The following is a 19,570-nucleotide window of genomic DNA, read 5'->3' as shown; positions in this document are numbered from 1 at the left end:
CACTGGTTGAAGTTTTTATGAGCATAAGGCAATTTCAAGTCCCAGGTTGCTGCAAGCATGACAACCCGGCACTTGGGGGCTACATATATGGAAATCCAGTTTTTACTAGTGACTGGGATGAACAACATGGATTTCTTCAAAAAGTGGCAATATTGATATTAAAGCAAGTCTTAAGCCATCACTTTGTTCTGCTCAAGACTTGGGGGCTACAGGTATTATATTATTATCGAAGAACTATTTTCAAATTCTCTGTTTTGAGCAAACTAGAATGACTCGGCGTCACCAATCATTACGACCCTGTGTCTGCAACCTAGCGTCATCAACAATGATGAACCGGCGTTGGCAACAATCATGACCCGGAAGTATCAGTTTTTATAACCTGATAATGGTGGTAATCATAAACCGGCAAGTTCTACATTTTCAAACCGGCTGAATATCAGTTGAATATTTGAAGTCCAATATTTTTGTAAAGTCAGAGCATTGAAGGCCGATTCAAATGGATTCTTTATTTACAAAATATCTTCTGCAAGCAAATTGATTATGAAGCTGGTATATTGACTCGGATTTTTCAGAAGGAAGAAATGACAAGGAATTAAGGATGATCAAGTGCCGGTTTATAAGAATATTTAAACCGGATTACAACCCGACAAATTTGTTCTTGTGTTTATGTTGCAGATCAGTTTAACATGGATGAATCCAAATTAAACTGGGGCTAATGTCGGTGATATGCCCCACGGTATAAACCGCCGGATGTATGACCCAACTGGAGTTTGGTGATTCACTGGCGACCCACTTGGACCTGGCGCTTTACGGTTCATTGGTAATCCGGCAGGCGGGTCAGAGGAGCGACAAGACCCGGTGGCCCAACGGGCGGTTCATGAAAGGCCAGCTCATGTTATGGTGGGCCGGTTTAAGAGGAAGACATAAGGAGTATTCTACTACAAAGGAAGCAAGACTAGGACTCCACTTGTAATAGAGTAGTCCTAATCCAACTAGGAACGGTTCATGTAAACCACCTATTCAACATATATAAGGAGGGGCAGGGCTCCCCAAAGAGGGACAAGCAAGAAACAATCTCTAGGGCTAGACACAACTAGAGGAGAGCCGGTTTATGGCCACTCCCTCGTGATGATAATGAGACCTAGCCACAAACAGCATGTAGGGTTTTACCGGATGATGTTTCCCGGGGCCCGAAGCTGTCTAAATCTTTTTCTTGCGTGTTGCGTCCCTCGATTTCGCTCAACCCCTCTCCAGCTACCACATAGATGCGTTGGCCTCACGACTAAGTTCTCACACTAGGACATCTGCCGTGACAAATCCACGACACCCGGCCAATGGGTGAACAGGAGAGGCCGGGTACGATGCCGTGGAAGACTGTCCGGGTTGGCTCCAGGTCCTCGGTCTTGAGGCCGAGCTTGGTCATCGTGTCGCGGTAGAGGATGTTGATGCTGCTGCCGCCGTTGATGAGGACTCGGGAGAACTTGCAGGTGTGCCACGCGACGATGGTAGGGTTGAGGACGAGGGCGTACCCACCCGAACTCGGCATGACTGCCGGGTGATCCTCCCGGGTCCAGGTGATCGGACGATCCGACCAATGCATGAAGTCCGTCTTGGCCGGGATGACGGTGTTCACCTCCTGCCGGAGGAGGCGCTCGCTGCGCTTGTCATCGCCGAGGCTGGTGAAGACGACGTAGGCCGCGTTCTGGTCCGGGTAGGCGTCGTTTCGCATCCCGCCGGCGATGGAGGCGGGGGCGGCTGCCCCGCGCCCTGAGCCGGAGCCGGAGCCGGAGGAGGCGGAACGTCGCCCCTCATGATGCGCTTGGTGATGGCGCACTGTCGAAGTGTGTGCGTGGAGGGTCTTGCGCCGCTGTGGTGCTTGCATGGGGCGTCGAGCATCTCTTCAAAGCTCATGGCAGGTTGCCATGCCATCTTGCCGGTCTGCCGGCGCTTCGCTGCCGGGTCCGCCGCGGGCTCGGCGGCCGCGACGAGCCGGTTGTCGTGACGTTGCGCCGGCTGGTCGGCCTTGCGCTTGTTGTTCTGGTGATGCTGCTGCCGGCTGCTTTCGCCGGTCGGCTTCAGTGGAGGGACCGGCTTCGTCTTGCCGGCTTCATCCAGCGCCACCTGGATCTTCTTGGCGGAATCCGTGTTGGTGTACTTGTCCGCCGTCACCATGAGCGCGGCCATGGTGGCCGGCTCGGAGCATAGAAGCTTGTGCTTGAGGAGGGTGCCGTCTCGGCACCCGCTGACAAAGTATTGGATCGCCTGGACTTCATGGACGCCCTCGCAGCTGTTCCGGAGCTCGGTCCAGCGTGCGAGGTACTCGCGGCCGGTCTCCGTCGGCCCCTGCACGCACATGGCGAGCTGGCTGGGGCGACCGGGCCGATTGTACGTCCCCGTGAAGTTGCGGACAAATGCTTCCTCGAAATTGACCCATGCATTGATGCTGCCCATCGGCAGGCTGTTCAACCATGTGCGAGCCGATCCTTGAAGCATGAGCGGTGCGTAGCGCATGGTGAGACCACGATTGGCACCTGTGATGCCAATGGCCGTGGTGTAGTCGGTGAGCCAGTCTTCTGGCTTCATGGTCCCATTGTACTTGGGGGTGTCGCGGGGCAGCACGAACCCCTTGGGGAAGGGCTCCTCCCGGATGTGTGGGCCGAAGCACGCCAGCCCAATAGCGCCGCTCTCCTCCACCTCCAAGGAGCGAGCGAGCTGATCGAGGCGGTGGCGCGCGTCAGCGTCGTCGATAGCGCGCGGGCCGAGTCGACTAGCGGCCAGGCCCCGAGGGGCCGGGTCGGCTGGAGCCGGACGCCGGCCATGCTGGCCGGGTCCGTGCTGGGTCTCTGGGGCGGGCTCGTTGCCCAGAGCGTCGGCGGCGGTGCCGGCCGGGTTGCGCCGGGTCCGGGCTTGGCCGGAGTGTGCCTCGCCGGGCGGCGAGGAGGCCGTCTGCAGGAGTTCGCCGGGCCCGCCAAGGCGGGCGGAGCTGGAGCCGGCCGGCTTGGCGAGCTGGTTGAGGCGATCATGTTGGGTGTTGGCGGCGTGGAGGAGCTTGCGCATCCGCCCGATGCGCTCCTTGAGCTCGTCGCCCGCGAGTTGGTCGAGGCCGACCGCGGCTGCCTCCGCAGCGCGCATGTTCTTGACTGGGGTCTCGCAGACCGTCCGGACTGTGCCGAAGGCCCGGGCGATCGCTCCTTCCCGGGCGCGAGTATCGGCGGCCTGGCTCAGCTCGGCCGCGGCGGGTGTGAGTCCGTGGGCGGCGTCGTGCTCCATCTGAGTAGCTTCCAGGCGACGCCTAGTGGCGGCCAGCGTCTCGGACAGGTCCAGCATCTGCTGGCGCCTGTCCTCGAGCTGGGTTCGGGCTTCAGCGATGTTGGTGGCATCGACGTCGGTGCCGATGGGGATGCGGAGGCTCTACATCGCGGGGCACAGCGGGTCGGACGGCTCCGTCCGTGCCGTGGTGTCCGCGGCTTCGGCGACTCTTCTCTCCTTGCTCGACGAGGAAGAGGCGCCATCGCCGGTGACGAAGACCTCCACGTGGGCGTCCATCGCCCCGACAGTGAATCCGCCGCTGAGAGAGAGCAGGGAGTCGGAGTAGCTGAGCACCTCGCTGGGGTACTCGTCGGTCGCGAGTGCGTCGGAGATGCACAGCACGGTGAAGGAGGCGGCGAGCGCGCTGATGACATCGTTCGCCAGAGCGACGGACTCGTCGAAGTAGGAGAAGGGCCCCGTCCGAAGCATGCTTCCGACCAGCTCCTCGAGCTGCCCCATGGTGGGCGCCAACTATCGTGGTGGGCACAGAAGATGCCAAGCGATGGCTAAAGAGAGGAGGAGGCTCGAGGGCGCTGGTGGGCTCCAGAGGCGAGGTTGATATGCGCGGGCGCGGGACGCCGGACATACCCAGGTTCGGGGCTCTCCGGAGAGATAACACCCCTAGTCCTGCCGAGTTTAGTTGGATGGTCGATAGTACAATGTTGCTCCTGGAGCTGTGTGAGGGAGGAAGGAGGCTGGCCAACGCTTTGGCTGCTCCTTCTCCTTGGTGTTGCTATGCAGTGGCTAGTCCTATGCTTGCCTGGGATTCTCTTTCTTGCCTCTTATCTCGTATTGCTTCGCATCGCATGCCTCGCATTGCCTCTGTAGGCATGGGCTCCTGGGGGGTTTTATAGATCAACCCACCCAGGGTTACAATGGTAATGTGCTGAGTCGGTGGGTCCGTATTGTCGGTGTCTGGGGTACCGGGCTGGGTCCCGCTTGTGGGCTTGTGGTTCGCCGGGTTCCCCTAGGTGCGGGCCCCACGTACCTAGGGGGACTGTGCGCCGTCTTGTCGATCGTCATGGCGTGGCCGAGTCGAGCCGCGCACAGTGTTCTCCGTCAGGCCGCCGCTTGCCGTCGTCAGCGGTGGGGGCGGGAACACTGTTGCCATGCCAGCCCTGGTCAGCGGGCAGGTAAGGGGCACTGTTGCCACGCTCCGGCTGACCACAGGCATGGGCGGGAGCACTATAGTCTTGGTCATCGGTGATTGAGGTCTCGTCCCATCGTACGGCCTAGATGGGATGGGAGCTGACCCATGGCTGGGTTGCCGTGGACGCCACGGGTGGATGGCTTACTGGGGAAGCCACGGTTGCGCCGGGTTGAGGTGCCTTGCGCTAGATGCTGCGGCCGGGTCGACGTACCTTGCCGAGTCGAGGGTCTTGGCCGGGTTACGGTCCTTGCCGGGTCGAGCGACCCGGCCTGGCGCACACCGGTTTGCGGGGCGATGCGGGCCCCGCTGTTTTTGAAATAGATCCGGGTTTCATTGCCTGCCCGGGGTTCATCCCGCTGACATATTCTTTCCGTTCGATCTATCCTAGAGTTCATACTAGAATAACACCTTAAGACACAAATCAACCAAAACCCTAATATCACCTAGATACTCCAATGTCACCTCAAGTATCCGTGGGTATGATTATACGGTATGCATCACACAATCTCAGATTCATCTATTCAACCAACACATAGAACTTCAAAGAGTGCCCCAAAGTTTCTACCGGAGAGTCAAGACGAAAACCTGTGTCAACCCCTATGCATAAGTTCACAAGGTCACAGAACCCGCAAGTTGATCACCAAAACATATATCAAGTAGATCACGTGAATATCCCATTGTCATCACAGATAAGCACATACAAGACATACATCAAGTGTTCTCAAATCCTTAAAGACTCAATCCGATAAGATAACTTCAAAAGGAAAACTCAATCCATTACAAGAGAGTAGAGGAGGAGAAACATCATAAGATCCAATTATAATAGCAAAGCTCGCGGTACATCAAGATCTTGCTGAATCAAGGACACGAGAGAGAGAGATCAAACACATAGCTACTGGTACATACCCTCAGCCCCGTGGATGAACTACTCCTTCCTCATCATGGAGAGCGTCGGGATGATGAAGATGGCCACCAGTGAGGGATCCCCCCTCCGCCAGGGTGCCGGAACAGGGTCCCGATTGGTTTTTGGTGGCTACAGAGGCTTGCGGCGGCGGAACTCCCGATCTATTGTGCTCCTTGATGTTTTGGGGTATATGGATATATATAGGCGAAAGAAGTCGGTCAGGGGTGCCACGAGGGGCCCACGAGGGTGAGGGGAGCTCCCAGGGGGGTAGAGCGCGCCCTGGACCCTCATGGCTTCCTCGAAGCTTCCCTGACGTCTACTCCAAGTCTCCTGAATGGCTTCCGTTTCAGAAATAACTCTCCCACAAGCCGCCGCCGACCTGAGGACTCCGCCGCGACTCCCTGTATCGCGCCCGTTCGACGAAGAGGCTGGCGAGGACGAAGACGAGGGCGAGAGATGGGATGGGGAGGGAGCACCGCTGCGGGCGAGGGATTTCAGGCACATATTTGGAAACCGCCGCCCACGACCCCCTCTCCTCCCTCCTCTATGGCTTACATGTGGGCCTCCCCACGTCCGGATATGGACAAACCGCCCACGACCGCGACGCGGGGCCAATCCAGACCAGGTGGCACCTGGCGCACCTGGGCATGACCGCTTGCGTGATCGTGCGGCCAGGAAGCGGCCGCCCGGTTCGTTTATTTAGTGCGCGCGCACTTTAAAGATTTTAGGCTATTTTTATCATACAACATAGCCCTCAGATTTGGAGTGGTACATTCGATTTTTAAAAAACTACGTGTAGTAGTAACCGCTGCTGTTCAAGGCATGTGACGTCTTTTCGTTTATTTAAACCATGAGCCAACAGGTCTATCGTTTTTTCGAGCATGGCGACAACACAACCCTGATGTTGACCGGTCTGTCACGGACCAGGCGCTGCCCAGATGTGATCTAAATATCTTCAGGCTCCCGCACTGAACAAACTCCTAGACCTGCTAATCAAACAATTGGTACAGGACGTGATGCAGATCTCGATGAGCTGGGTTCCGCATGGATGGTTGTGATAGTGGGGTGTATAGACATCCGGGTGTTGAAAATCCAATCTCACTTGGAGCAACTTTGATGGGGCGACCCATTTCGTCTGCCGCCGTCCGTTTGGATCGGCGCGGACAGAAAAGTCGGTCCAACGCGCCGATCCAAACGGAAGCGCGTCCGCTTTCGTCCGCCTGCCGACCTATTCCCAGCACATTTTTGAGCGGGATTTGCGTCGGCGCGGACACAAGACGGACGCGCGCGCACTCGCCCTCTCTTCTTCCCGGGTCCGCTGGTCTGTGGCGCACACCCTCCACCGCCTACTTCGTTGCCGACGGCGCCGGTCATTTTTTTTGAAGGAAAAAGGATGCATAGATAGTTCTTGTGTACACAGATAAAAGAAAAAAAATCAACTACTCGTCGGTTTCCGACTCCGACTCAGTAATGTCCTCCTCCGACGTCTGAATGTAGGTGTCAGCAGTCTGCTCGTCCTCGAAGTCCCACCCTGATGTTTCTCGCAGCTTCAGTCTCAATTGAGCGGGTTGCTTCCGCGCACGCTTGTCCCCCCGATAGGCGGCTCGCTCCGTCCTCCTCGCCTCTCTCCGTCTTCCTTTGCTCGTAGAACTGGCGCTCGTCGATGATGTCGTGCGGGAAGCGTTCGCGCCACACCACCAAGACTTCCACGTCCATCTAGGCGATGGCGAGGCGACGCTGCCGCCTCCGGTGGACGCGATGATCCTCGTCGGTGAAAAGCCGCAGAAGAGGCGCGAGATACTGCGCCCGCTGGCTCGACACGTCGGGAAAATTCATCTCCCGACTAGGCCGCCGGAGGCGCCACGCCGCCGCGTCGTACATGCGGGCCGCCTGCTCTGCGGTGTCGAAGGTGCCGTGGATGAGGCGTTTCTCGCCAAACAAGATCTCAGAGGAGAAGGCGACGGAGCAGCGCTCGCGGACTCCGCGAAAATCCGAAGCGCCGAGGCGGCGCATCGACATGGTGGCGCAGAGGCGGCGAGACTAGTGAGAGAGGGCGAGACGAGTGGGCGGCGGATTGAGTATGGAGGGAGCGCCTTCTTATAATGAGCGTCGGCCGCGGCGCGCCAAAACAAGCGCGTGAACCTTTCCCGCGCTCTGGAGCGCCAAAACCAGCGTGCGCTAGGCCGATTTTCCCCCGCGCGCGAACCTTTCCCGTGCGCTGGAGCGCCAAAACCAGAGCGACGACATGGCCGCTGGCACGATCTAAGCGCGTGCGGTCAAAAAATGGATCGACGTGTTGGACGCACTGCCGATCCAAATCTAAAAGAGGACGGACACCGGGCGGGCGGCCGACCCAAACGCACAAAAAGCGGACAAAAATGCCGTCCGTTTGGATCGGCCCGTCAAAGTTGCTATTGGAACATTTCGTTAAAGGGCGTTGCTAGGTCCTGGCAGCTCTACCTCTCTTCCCAGCTTGATTCTCTCATGCAATGTGTACTCTGCTGGTTGAGTGGCAACATATTCAGGTGGGCATTTTTCCTCCTCGATATATCTGTTCAAAAAAAAAATCCCTCCGATCTAACAATCCCTGACTAGCTATCCTTTGAACTACTATGAAAACTAGTAGAATGGCCGTGCGTTGCTACGGGCATTTTAAAAATCTTCCTAGTTCATCATGATCATGTTTTACTGAAAAAACTAATATATGATATTCCTCGTTGCAAGTAATGTCATTAAATTTCTCGATCCCTCAAACCTTGGGTAGGTGCAAAAGTAAATGAATCTGAGTTGAGTGGAATAAGGAAGGATTAAATGAATGAACAAAGGAAAGCATTAAATTAACGAACAAAGGAATCATGCACACACCGTTCATCAGTTCTTCTCCATCAGAAAATGGAACCCAATATGTTGTTGCTACAACATTGCATTGCTCCACGAAATCCATCAGCCTCCTCGCTAGCGCTAATAAGGAACCCCATTTGGTCATTTCTACTGCCGCTGGCCTCAACATCGCCCCTGACATGTCTCAGCTAACTCTGCCACGATGTCATGTCCTCCATGTTTCACTTCATCCTACATTACTCCCTGTATAACATAGGTACTATTCAAACATGCATACCAGTCGTTAAATCGAGCACATCCAAACGGTTGCGATCCACCCTTTTTCACCCTTGCCTCCTATCGCGATATGTCTCCCACACTGTGTCAACAACGCTCCTCTCATGCATGCGTCCAGTGTGGGTCGTGGCCCCTCATGAGCCACCCTCAATGGCTACCGACCTCGCCGCAGGTCGCACCTTGCCACCCTCATCGTTGTCGCAACTCTTCCCTCTTCCTCCCTTCCTGTTGCATCATGTTGGCCATTTCAGATATGAAAAATCCGATGAAGTCGTTGCAGCACGCACAGGAGAAACGCCCCCTCCCCCCGCCACCATAGAATCGCCGACGATGATTGTAGCTCTGTTCCATTGTCATAACACCGTCAGTAGTGGTGGCAGCTCCTTCACCCGCGGCCGCGGAGTGGATGCAGCAAAATCCTTTGCCAGTTAGAGCATCCAGAAAATACCTATGGTGGCAATTTCATTGGTGAAGGTTCCAACATTCCGCAACTTGGTTGCAGCTCGGTTCTAGCAAAATCGTTTGTTGGTTCCAGCATCCGCATCACCATTCGCAACATTGCCCAGTTGTGGTCACCATCGGGCCTCTCGTGTGCACGGGTCGTAGCAGCCACCAAACACGGTTCCAACATGATAATTTCGCTGATGAAGTTACATGATAATTTATAAATTGTCACTTGATTTTGGAGCGATCTTCTTCTTCTTTTTATTTCTTCATTGCTCATGTTGAACCCTCCTCGGACCCACCCAAACCACATGTCGCCGCCCCGCCCTACCCGACAACTCTGCCGTGTTGATGCCACACCAGAGCCCATCCGCCTACCCCCCCCCCCCCTCCCACACACACACTTCTTCTCCGACGCCGGCAACCCACCAACACCTAGAACCATCAGGCCTCCACCTCGTCTCGGCTTGTCACGTTGTGGCCAGCCACTTCATCGCCTTCCCGTCTCAAGCTCGGTACTCTACCCCTCATCCATTTATGTCTAGAAGAATGCTCGTGCGTTGCTACGGGCTACAATGCATATACATGAATCAAGCAAATTATAAAGGCGATTTCCAAGGTCGTTGCTACGGGCATGTTCAGATATCAAACGGACGCTCAAGGGGCTCCCCAAAATTCAACCGCTGGACGGTCCGAGCTCCCCCAAATCCAGCCCATATGTGGTGGAGAAATGTGGTTGTCTGTACTATCAGCCATGTTATCTGTCACACGCGGTCCCAACACAAAAACTCCACCCCATGATGCACCCTTCCCTTTTTATGTTGGACCCTCCTTTTTCGGCTCGGTTTCTCGCTGTAGTGGGACATTTCTCGCTGGAGTCCTCTCCTTTAAAATCGGGGCACACCCACCTCACCTTCGCCATGACGCCCTCTCTCCTTCACACCGTACTTCCCCATGGATCGCCAAGGAGGAGTCCCTGCCAACCACCCCACTCTGACCCTCCCCCCCATGTTTGTGTCGATCCACCACCGCCAACAAATGGGGATGAGGCGTGCACCGCCCGTGACACCTCCGGAGCTAAGAAGGCGAATCTGATGTCTCCTGAGTCATTGCCCGTGTGTTGCAACGCATAAATATTCAAGTGGTCCAACACTGATCATGTTAGACATGTACCTTGAGATTCCTCATGCCGCTCGTGCATATTACACCGCCTTCATTGTATCTCAGCCGCCCTACGCCATAAGAGATCAAGGCATCATATACACCCGCCCCGTCCCTTGGCCATGTTGTGGGCGTGATATTGATCTAACCTCTTGTCTCTCTAATCAACCTCGTATATTAAAATTATAAAATATTTATCAGATGATTTTTGTAGTGGATTTTAATCCTGGTCAGTAATATTTTCCTACAAAGACAGTTCTGGATATAGGAACAAAGTAAAATACAAATTACCTTGGTATGCTTCCAGTTCTATATGATTACTGTGATCCATTTTTCAGATGAGGACATGTGACACCACCGCCACTGCTGTCCACCAACTCCCATTCATAATATAGCTAGTAAATATTCCATAAATTGTCGTCCTAGCAAAAGGAGAACCGGGAACAATGAAAGAGCAAACTTATATAGATGAAAATAAACTTGCGCTAGCAATTGGTTAAATGTGCTAATGAAAAATGGGATAACAAGCCAGCACCTTAAAATTTTCTTTTAGACGTGAGTTGTTGTACAATATGCTAACCTAACCCCCAATTATAATAAGACTATGAAATTGGTTGACAAATCCTCCCACTGCCCCACCTTATTTGCCAATTTACTCTACCCCACATGCACAAGAATTTACAATTTCCCAAACAAACTACCATAACATTTCATACTTGAGTTGTCCCAGCATCACCGAAGTCTCGGTGAGGAATTTGACAACGACCTCATGAGGACAGATTGGCCCCTACCCAGCAAGGCAGCAACAAGCTAGGACAGGCAGAAGTCCAACATCTCCAAGAAGCTCCCACCCTCCGCCTCAAGAAACTCCGTCACCGTGTCCTTGTCCCTCTTTCCCTCCATCTCCTCCTTCACCCCACTCTTCTCCTCCTCTCTCATCCAACCTCTTCCTTATCATGTTCCTCGGCGCCCCATCCACCTTCTTCCTTGCCTAAAGCAATTCGGATAATAGTAGATTATGGTAATTGTGCATCAACATCACAATAGCTGTCCAGCTAAGTCCAACAAGATTCCCAAAACTGGAACATATTGCATCATACAAATAGATGCATAAAACAATACAAATTGCAGGCACCTGTAAAAATAAGACTCTAAGAAATTAACAGTGCCAATACAGGTTGTGATAACTACTACATGAATTCAACTTAAACTTGCAAGACAGGAATGCAGGCTATACACCGAACCTTTATCATCCTATCGGCATAACCAATACATAGCCATTCATTCCCAGGTCAAATTTGTAGATCACACCCATCCCAAGTGACAACTAATGATCTGCATACATATAGGAATACCATCAATAGATATCTGGAAAATAAATATTGTATTTTATGAGAATTAAGATGCTATAATGGACCAGTCTAATTCCAAGCAAACATGCAGAAGAATATTGAAGGTTTAAATTTTTTAGCGAGTATAAAATTTCATCATATGGATATTAGAATTGCATGCATGCTCAAAACAAATAATTTTATCAATCCGAAATATAATATATTTAATTCTTGACATCTTTAAAAAACAAATTCTTGACATTTAAGTTTGTCCATGCCCATTATTATATCTATAACGCTTAGTTCAAAACTTGAAATTAGCATATGCTTTTCTTCAAACAGAATTAACTAGAACACATGGAGCAACATAAATACCGTACCACCAGACCAAAAGTTTTCTTTTATACATATTGGCATATTGACATGTTCTGTTATAGTGGATGCACAAATAAGATTTTTATATTTGCTGGTATGCAAATAATATTCTAACCCACTGACCTAACTCAACTTAAGACAGGACACCATCAGAGAGAAGGAATGACAACAATATTCAAGTAACAAGTACTCGTATTATGTTAATTATGCATCCATCAGTGCACAAAGTTATGATTTACCGTTATTAACACAATTACGTGAAGAAAAGAACATGCTTAAGTTCTATGCATGTGGGTGTGTGTTTGTGAAGAAACTAACCAAATTTAAATGTGTATTTCTGAACAAATATACACACATCACAAATCGTTCCATCAAAGTGCGTGAATTCCATCCTTTCAATTAGAAGAAGATCAAACCTGAGATAAGAGAAATTGAAAAGGAGAAGAACACATGTCACTTGCATCCAATTAGCGTATAGAACATCATGAATATCACTACATAACCTTTGTGGGACCTTGATCAATGCTTCGTTCTTAAACATTACGGCAAAAACAAATACATATGAAAGCTAGAAATTGTTCTACTTTTTTTCATGATAGGGACTACCAGGCAAATTCTTTGAGATGTGGGACGGTAAGAATTGGAGCAGAGCAACGTTGATGTAGTTGGTGCTAAGCCATGTTGTAACACCTGGAAACAAATATCTACCCTAGCTAAGCAATAAAAAAATCAAGGGAAATATGACAGACTAAAAATATCTACCCTAGCTAAGCAATAAAAAATTAGAGGGAAACATAACAGACTAATCCTAACAGGTAAATCTAGAAATATTCACCTGGCATACGCTATCTCATTCCAACAAATATTGGAGTTACCTGTTACTATATTTGGCAAGCAATTTCACTTTTAAGGAACTGTAGCATCTTGTTTTTCAAATGATCCATTCATAGACTTTTTTTCCTCAGAAGGAGGCCCACTTCAGTAAGGTTCAAGAATAGATATTTTTAAAAGTCTATGAAACACCTGAGCTAGACTCAAATAAGGAATTGAAACTATAGTCGTCAAGACCAAGCTACCATTTTTTTTTTGTTCTCATTCCAGTCATTTCAACTCTCATCTTCTGAAACTCAGCCTACATCCTACAAATAAAGATGTTCAATAAATAATGGTGCAAGATAAAGCATTCTATTACTACAATGAAAACAACTCCAATCATACTTTTTACATTTTCTGTGATATTATACCTGACCTGATCATCATATTAGCATTTTTATCACCTAAACTTTGAGCTATTACTTGACAACTGATTCTTTGATATCTTATGAATTAAATGGTACCTCCAAGGAAGATATCTTGCTTTCTGCCTCTCTTTGGCTTTGCCGTGCTCGCTCAACTTCCCCCTGCCATGCATGTATCTTCTTAACAAAAGCACAACAGTACAACGCATTTGTAGATAAATAAATACAGATAGGCATTAGTAGATACAGTGAAGGTCCCTCCCGAGGGTCTGTCAGACTCGACGAGGAGATGGCTTCTACACCAGAAGGAGCTTGGCAACCAAGTCCTGAAGGCAACAATGCCATCAATGCTGATGTTCTCATGGAGATGGATGTTCCAGAAGCTTACATGGAGACTCTGCCTAAGGTGATCCATAAGAACACAAGGGCGTTATTATACAACAATTACATTTACCTTGCATTTCTACATTACCATGATCTCACATGACAACAGCGGTCGATTCGTCCCAACCCACTGACCCTGAATCCGCCTTGAAACTTGAAGGACAGAGCAACCAGATGAGTGCTCACACCACCAAGACATGTCCAATGAATCCGCAGGCAGGACGGATCAACGGCACCGTACCTTTCCTCTCCATCCATCGACGCACCCGCCAGCCTCGTGACAGAGCATAACGCTGCAAGGAGAGGAGGAGACAGGCGCTGGGATCTCACCTTGGGCAGGCGACGTCGGCGGCGGTGGCGGCAACCCCGGCGAAGATCTCCCTAGGGTCATGCCCCTCTCGGACCTCGACGGCGGCGATGGTGGACCTCGGCAGCGGTGTCCTGAAGGCGACCCGGTGGTCCACAATGAAGGCGGCGGCGACTCCTCTAGCACCTCGTCACCGGCAAAGGGATCCGTGATGGCGGCTAGGGCGTGGTTTCCATCGAGGTAGCAAATGATCAGGGGACTCACTCCGTCCGAAGGGATCCGCGATGGCGGCGGTTGCGATCCCGTTCGTCGGCTGCAGCGAGATCGCGAGAGCGAGAGACGTCAATCCCGGACATCCGCGACAGCATCTTCTCTGGGGTGGCAGCGGCGGCGTCGTCTCCTGTGGGAGATCGAGAGGAGCGGAGTTGATCGGGGTTTTCTTCGTTTCGTGCGGGGTGGGGTTTTTTTCGCGAAGGTTTTTTTGGCAGAGACGGGATGGTGACGGAAAAAAAACGATGATGGGATGACAAAAATAAACCAGCGAAAATAAATCACGCGGACTATTCAGCAATTGCTTCATTAGAAGTAGAGATTATGATAACAGTGGGGCGATGCTATTCCCCGCGCGCGCGCTGGAACGATCGGTTTCCGACAGGCGCAAATCTTTCCTGTTTTGGTTAATTGAGGGGGGAAAGTGCCACGCGCCCGGGCCCCCACTGTTGGAATCAGGGGGGGAGAAAAGATTAGGATTGAGCGCTGTAGCGGTCGGTCGCGCAGGAGTAAAACCGGTAACAGTGTAGGTGTAGCCACGGCCGACACGGAAGAAACGTGATCTCGTTTACGTCGCTTTTCCTTTCCTGTCTTCACATACGATACTCTTGTTTCTGGTTACTCCCGGTCCCTAAACTGAGAAAGTACCCGCCCTGCTCTGCTCCCTCGGCCACGGATTCCTCTTATCCTACGTGACCAATAAGCTCGCGAGTAGTACTACACGCGATGCACTACTCAGCACATGCGCAGCTAGCTCCACAGCAGCACGGTCACTCTCAGCCTCACTCAAATTCCTGCTCACCACCCAAAGTATCTAGTGCGCACCAAAAAATCGCAGGGCGTCATCAAACATCTCGTCACCGTACAGCGGGGCTGTGCCGTCATGTCGCATCATTTTCACCTGAGCAGCTCGGTTCTTCCCCTGTCCTTCTTCCCCGGCGAGCTCGGCGCCCGGTTCTCGCCCGCTGAGCCCAGGCATCTGGCGAGCAGCGTCGGCGTCGCTGCTGCGTCGCCGTCAAGAGCCCTGCGGCCGCACATGGCGAAGGCGGTGGCCAAGGAGGTGGGGGCGCAGGAGGCGGCGCAAGGCAGCGCGGCGCTCGGCTGGGCGGCCAGGGACGCCTCCGGTGTCCTCTCCCCGTTCGACTTCTCAAGAAGGTGCGTGTCAGAGTGTGCATACTCCATCCGTCCGTGAGTAAGTGTACATTTAGGTTTTGTTCTAAGTCAAAGTTTTAAAATTTTGACCAACTTTATAAAAAATACTAGTAACATATATGACATCAAATTGATATATTATGAAAGTATATTTCAAAACGAATCTAGTGATACTAATTTGGTGCCATAAATGCTTTTACTCTTTCCTAAGAATTTGGTCAAAGTATTAAAACTTTGACTTAAGACAAAAGCTAGATGTACACTTATTCGTGGACGGAGGGAGTATGTGTCCTAGAGATATACAGTTGCTAGTTAATGAGTTCAGTCTAGGCTCTCGAGATATAGCATGTTCTGTTAGAGCAAGTATAATAAGGTGATGTAGGCAGGCTGTAAGACATTAAATATTATATTCTTGCTTACTTGGAAGAGAGAGAAGAGAAGAGAGAAGAGAAGCGGGCTACTAGTTAACAGCCAGCTGCAGCACGTGCTCCTAGGTACTTTGTGAGAGACTGGGGTGGGCCATGTATCAACAAAGTAGTACATATTTATATCTAGTTATTGTACTTGTTGGCTATAAGCTTGACTATATGTGACATGGCAACATCATATAGCCAGCAGCTAGCTATATTATTAACCATGCTCTTAGGATTGAAAGGTAGGAGTATAATTTTTTTTGAGACAAAGGTAGGAGTATATAATAGAATCAGAGGATTTCGTGAATGTTACAGCTTGAGTCTTGTACAAAAATAAAGAAGGCAAAAAACCCAAAAGTTATCAACACACATGGACAAAACGTTTCTTTTTTTAGAAACACATTGACAAAATGTTAAATCAGGCGTTTTCTACGATTTTGGTTGCTAAGTTCAGAGACTTCAGACATCTTAAGTTGGTTGCACTTACAGAATGAGATAGTCGTCTTGCGGTTGTGGTCCTTTGCTGGATTGCTATGTTCAGCTGGGAGGTCAGTCAGCTGGTGGGGTCACTGACAGTTAATTACATTTCAGGGCTCAAAAAGATGATGATGTGACGATCAAGGTGCTCTACTGCGGGATCTGCCACACTGACCTCTACACCATCAAGAACGAGTGGGGCACCGCCATGTACCCCGTTGTTCCCGGGTAATTAAATCCCTCAACATGATGGAACAAATTTTACGTGGTGCTGGAGTGAGATAATGGCCTTGGGCAGGCACGAGATCCTGGGCGTGGTGACCAGCGTCGGCAGCGGCGTCAGCAAGTTCAAGGCCGGCGACACGGTGGGCGTGGGCTACTTTGTCGGGTCGTGCCGCTCCTGCGAGAGCTGCGGCAACGGCTACGAGAACTATTGCTCCAGCATGGTGCTCACCTCCAACGGCATCGACCCCGAGCACGGCGGCGCGGTCACCCAGGGAGGCTTCTCCGACGTCATGCTCGTGAACGAGGACTACGTGGTCCGCGTCCCAGACGGGCTGCCGCTGGACAAGGCCGCGCCGCTGCTCTGCGCCGGCGTCACGGTGTACAGCCCGATGATGCGCTTCGGCCTGAACGCGCCGGGGAAGCACCTGGGCGTCGTCGGCCTCGGGGGCCTCGGCCACGTCGCCGTCAAGTTCGGCAAGGCGTTCGGGATGCGGGTCACCGTCATCAGCACCTCGCCCGGGAAGCGCGAGGAGGCGCTGGAGCGGCTGGGCGCGGACGAGTTCCTGGTGAGCCGGGACCCCGAGCAGATGCAGGCGGCGGTGGGCACCATGGACGGCATCCTCGACACGGTGTCGGCGTGGCACCCGATCTCGCCGCTGTTCGCGCTGATGAAGCCGATGGGGCAGATGGTGTTCGTGGGCGGGCCGACCAAGCCGCTGGAGCTGCCGGCGTACGCCATCGTGCCGGGAGGGAAGGGCATCGCCGGGAACTGCGTCGGCGGCATGAGGGACTGCCAGGCCATGTTGGAATTCGCGGCAAAGCACGGCATCACCGCGGAGGTGGAGGTGATCAAGATGGACTACGTCAACACGGCGCTCGAGCGGCTCGCGAAGAACGACGTCCGCTACCGCTTCGTCATCGACATCGCAGGCAGCCTCGGCTCAACCTCGTGAGCTGGAATAGCCACCTTGTTGATGGTTGCGTTAGTTTGCTTCGGCGAACGCGTGCAGATTTAGAGCTTTTAGTAACTGTACCCGTTGAGTAAATTGCAAAAAAACATTATAATTGGCGACCCTAATTCAAAAAACCACCACTATTCGACTTTTTTTCAAAAAACATCCGGTATTCAGTAATTATTTTGCAAAAAACACTAATAGCATAACTTACAGCGTTGACGCTGAATCTGACAAGTAGGGCCCGCTGTATCTGATGACATGGCGTGACGGTGACGGACATGGGAGATGGAATTGTTGCTGAATAAGTAACTCTTTTATTACACAAGTGGGGTCCGACTGTCATTGAAACAAAAAATATATAAAAGCACGTCCAGGCTGTGGCAGCCCGTGCGTGCGCTGGATCCCGACAAGCAAATAGCGGCGCGGCGTCGCCGGGGCTCGCAGGACCGGCCGCAGCCGGGGATACGGGACGCCGGATCCCGGCCGCTGTCACCGGATCTCGGCTGCGGGCACCGGAGCTGGACCGTGCGTGCGCAGGATCCTGACGGCGGGCACAGATTGGGCGCGTCGCTGGCGGTAATCCCTCCGGCAGCTCGGCTCCGGGCACGCCTCGCCGGGCACGTGCGCCGCCGGCATGGCGACCTCGACGGGAGGGGCTCCGGCGCCACCACCTGGGAGCAGATCAAGGAGGTGGGCGAGGGCGACTCCGGCGACCTGGGAGCGGCTTCTGCTCCATTGTGCGCCACCACCCCGAGCAGGAGGTGCCTCGCAGCTGGCTAGCTGCTGCTCTGACGGCAGACGCCGGATCTCGGCCGCGGCACCGGAGCCAGTCCATGTGCGGGAGGCGGCTGACACAGATGGGGCGGCGTCACACACCGGCTGCGGGTTCGCTTGATGCGGCTCCTGAGCGGCGCACGGCTTGGGGGATTTTGACCTCGTCTTGGATTCGGGCTTTATCCAGCGACGGCGCTTGCCGGAGCTGGAGCGGCGCTGCTCGCCGTTGACCTCGCCTGCCTCCCTGGTTGGGCACCAGCGTCCATGCCGTGAGATGCATGAGACACTGACGAGTGGCCCCCTTCTTCTAGTGTAACGGGCAGGTGCAACGGTGTCATGTTAATTTTGCCACATCAGCACTTGCAGCGGCCCCATCTGTCAGAAGCGATGTCAACATGCGTTTACTGACATATCAGTGTTTTTTGAAAACTGTCAGCACAAAGTTGGCGGTTTTTTGAAAAGAAATCGAATGGTGGTGGTTTTTTGAATTAAGGTCCCCAATTATGGTGGTTTTTTGCAATTTACTCGTACCCGTTAAATCACTGTTGTGATGCGTTGTGTGGATTCGCTCTCACATGAAGCTTCGTTATTGAGTTATCAAGACAGATCGAGTTATCAATGGGAAATCACCAGACGCCATTTTTTTTTTTGAAACTACCAGAAGCCAATTATGAAGGTGTGACATCAAGACATCAGCAAATATTGTATACCGAGCAGACATAGAACACTGTCCCACCTCCAGTTTTTTGGAGTTACAGCAGCAAAAGGGGTGCACTGTTTATGAATGTTCGCGTATCAGTTTTCGGAATTTTTTGACTTTTCCCTGAGTTGCTAAATTATTTTTCGCATATCAGATTCATCTACACCTAGGTTCCGAGTGGTATTTATCTTTGCCATCTTCAATACCGAGCATGAAACAACTGAGCTAGGCTTTTGAAGAGTAACAGCCAACCATTTCAGTTCCATCTAAGGCATCATTCAGACATTGCGCCATAAGTCCAGCTCTATAAGCTAGAAAAAAATATATTAACATTTGTAAACCCTGAAAAAGATATTATTCTAAGAACCACACATCCCAGCTCTTGCTGACAAAAACCCAAAAAGAGAAAGAAAAAAACTATACTAATCCAGACAAAACTATTCTAGCCTTGGTGAACACATAGAAAGATAAGAGAGAAAACATTATTATTGTTATAAGCTAAAGACAATTACTATAACCTTTTATGCAAAAATACAAAAAAAACAAATTCGCATCAATGGAATCTACATGCAAAAATCTGCCAAAGTTATACAACACCTAGCACTGAAATGGTATGTATTTGTTGTCCACCAGATATCTTTTTAGTTTTCTCAGTTGTGCATCAAGCTAAAAATGATGGAACAGAAAAATATGTAATAATTTAAAAGGCATTTCCAAAGCATATGGCGATTAGCGGCCAATATTGAGTGTAAAACTGAACATCAGTTTGCAGAAGAGTTGAACGCTTATAAAGCTGAATAGTTAACACATAAAACTGAACTATGATACAACATTCTTGTACAACTTCTTTTAAGATTTATGTGTCCCGAAGCAAAAGAATATG

The 19,570-nt window shown here is 51.5% G+C and overlaps 1 protein-coding gene and 1 long non-coding RNA gene across 5 annotated transcripts; one reads left to right on the top strand and one right to left on the bottom strand.

Annotated features, from left to right (window-relative positions):
- Nucleotides 1–10,507: 10,507 nt before the first annotated feature.
- On the bottom strand, nt 10,508–14,157 carry LOC123116144 (uncharacterized). 4 transcript variants are annotated; one of them, XR_006456964.1, is made up of 6 exons: nt 13,277–14,157; nt 13,129–13,191; nt 12,868–12,930; nt 12,110–12,207; nt 11,330–11,420; nt 10,508–11,220 (listed from the first exon to the last, which is right to left on the bottom strand). It is a non-coding gene; the product is annotated as an uncharacterized lncRNA (long non-coding RNA). The 4 variants fall into 4 exon arrangements; XR_006456963.1 differs by having other exon boundaries at nt 12,110–12,930; XR_006456960.1 differs by lacking the exon at nt 12,868–12,930.
- A 587-nt stretch (nt 14,158–14,744) lies between these two features.
- LOC123111914 (probable cinnamyl alcohol dehydrogenase 8D) lies at nt 14,745–17,377 on the top strand. Its single transcript, XM_044532794.1, has 3 exons — nt 14,745–15,145; nt 16,147–16,260; nt 16,331–17,377. The coding sequence occupies exons 1-3, from the start codon at nt 14,874–14,876 to the stop codon at nt 17,208–17,210; spliced, it is 1,266 nt and encodes a 421-aa protein (XP_044388729.1). The 5' UTR covers nt 14,745–14,873; the 3' UTR covers nt 17,211–17,377.
- Nucleotides 17,378–19,570: the final 2,193 nt, after the last annotated feature.

Source organism: Triticum aestivum, chromosome 5B, assembly GCF_018294505.1.
Source record: "Triticum aestivum cultivar Chinese Spring chromosome 5B, IWGSC CS RefSeq v2.1, whole genome shotgun sequence".
Taxonomy (NCBI): Eukaryota; Viridiplantae; Streptophyta; class Magnoliopsida; order Poales; family Poaceae; genus Triticum; species Triticum aestivum.
Note: the sequence above shows the minus strand (reverse complement) of the source record. Positions and strands in the feature narration are given on the sequence as shown.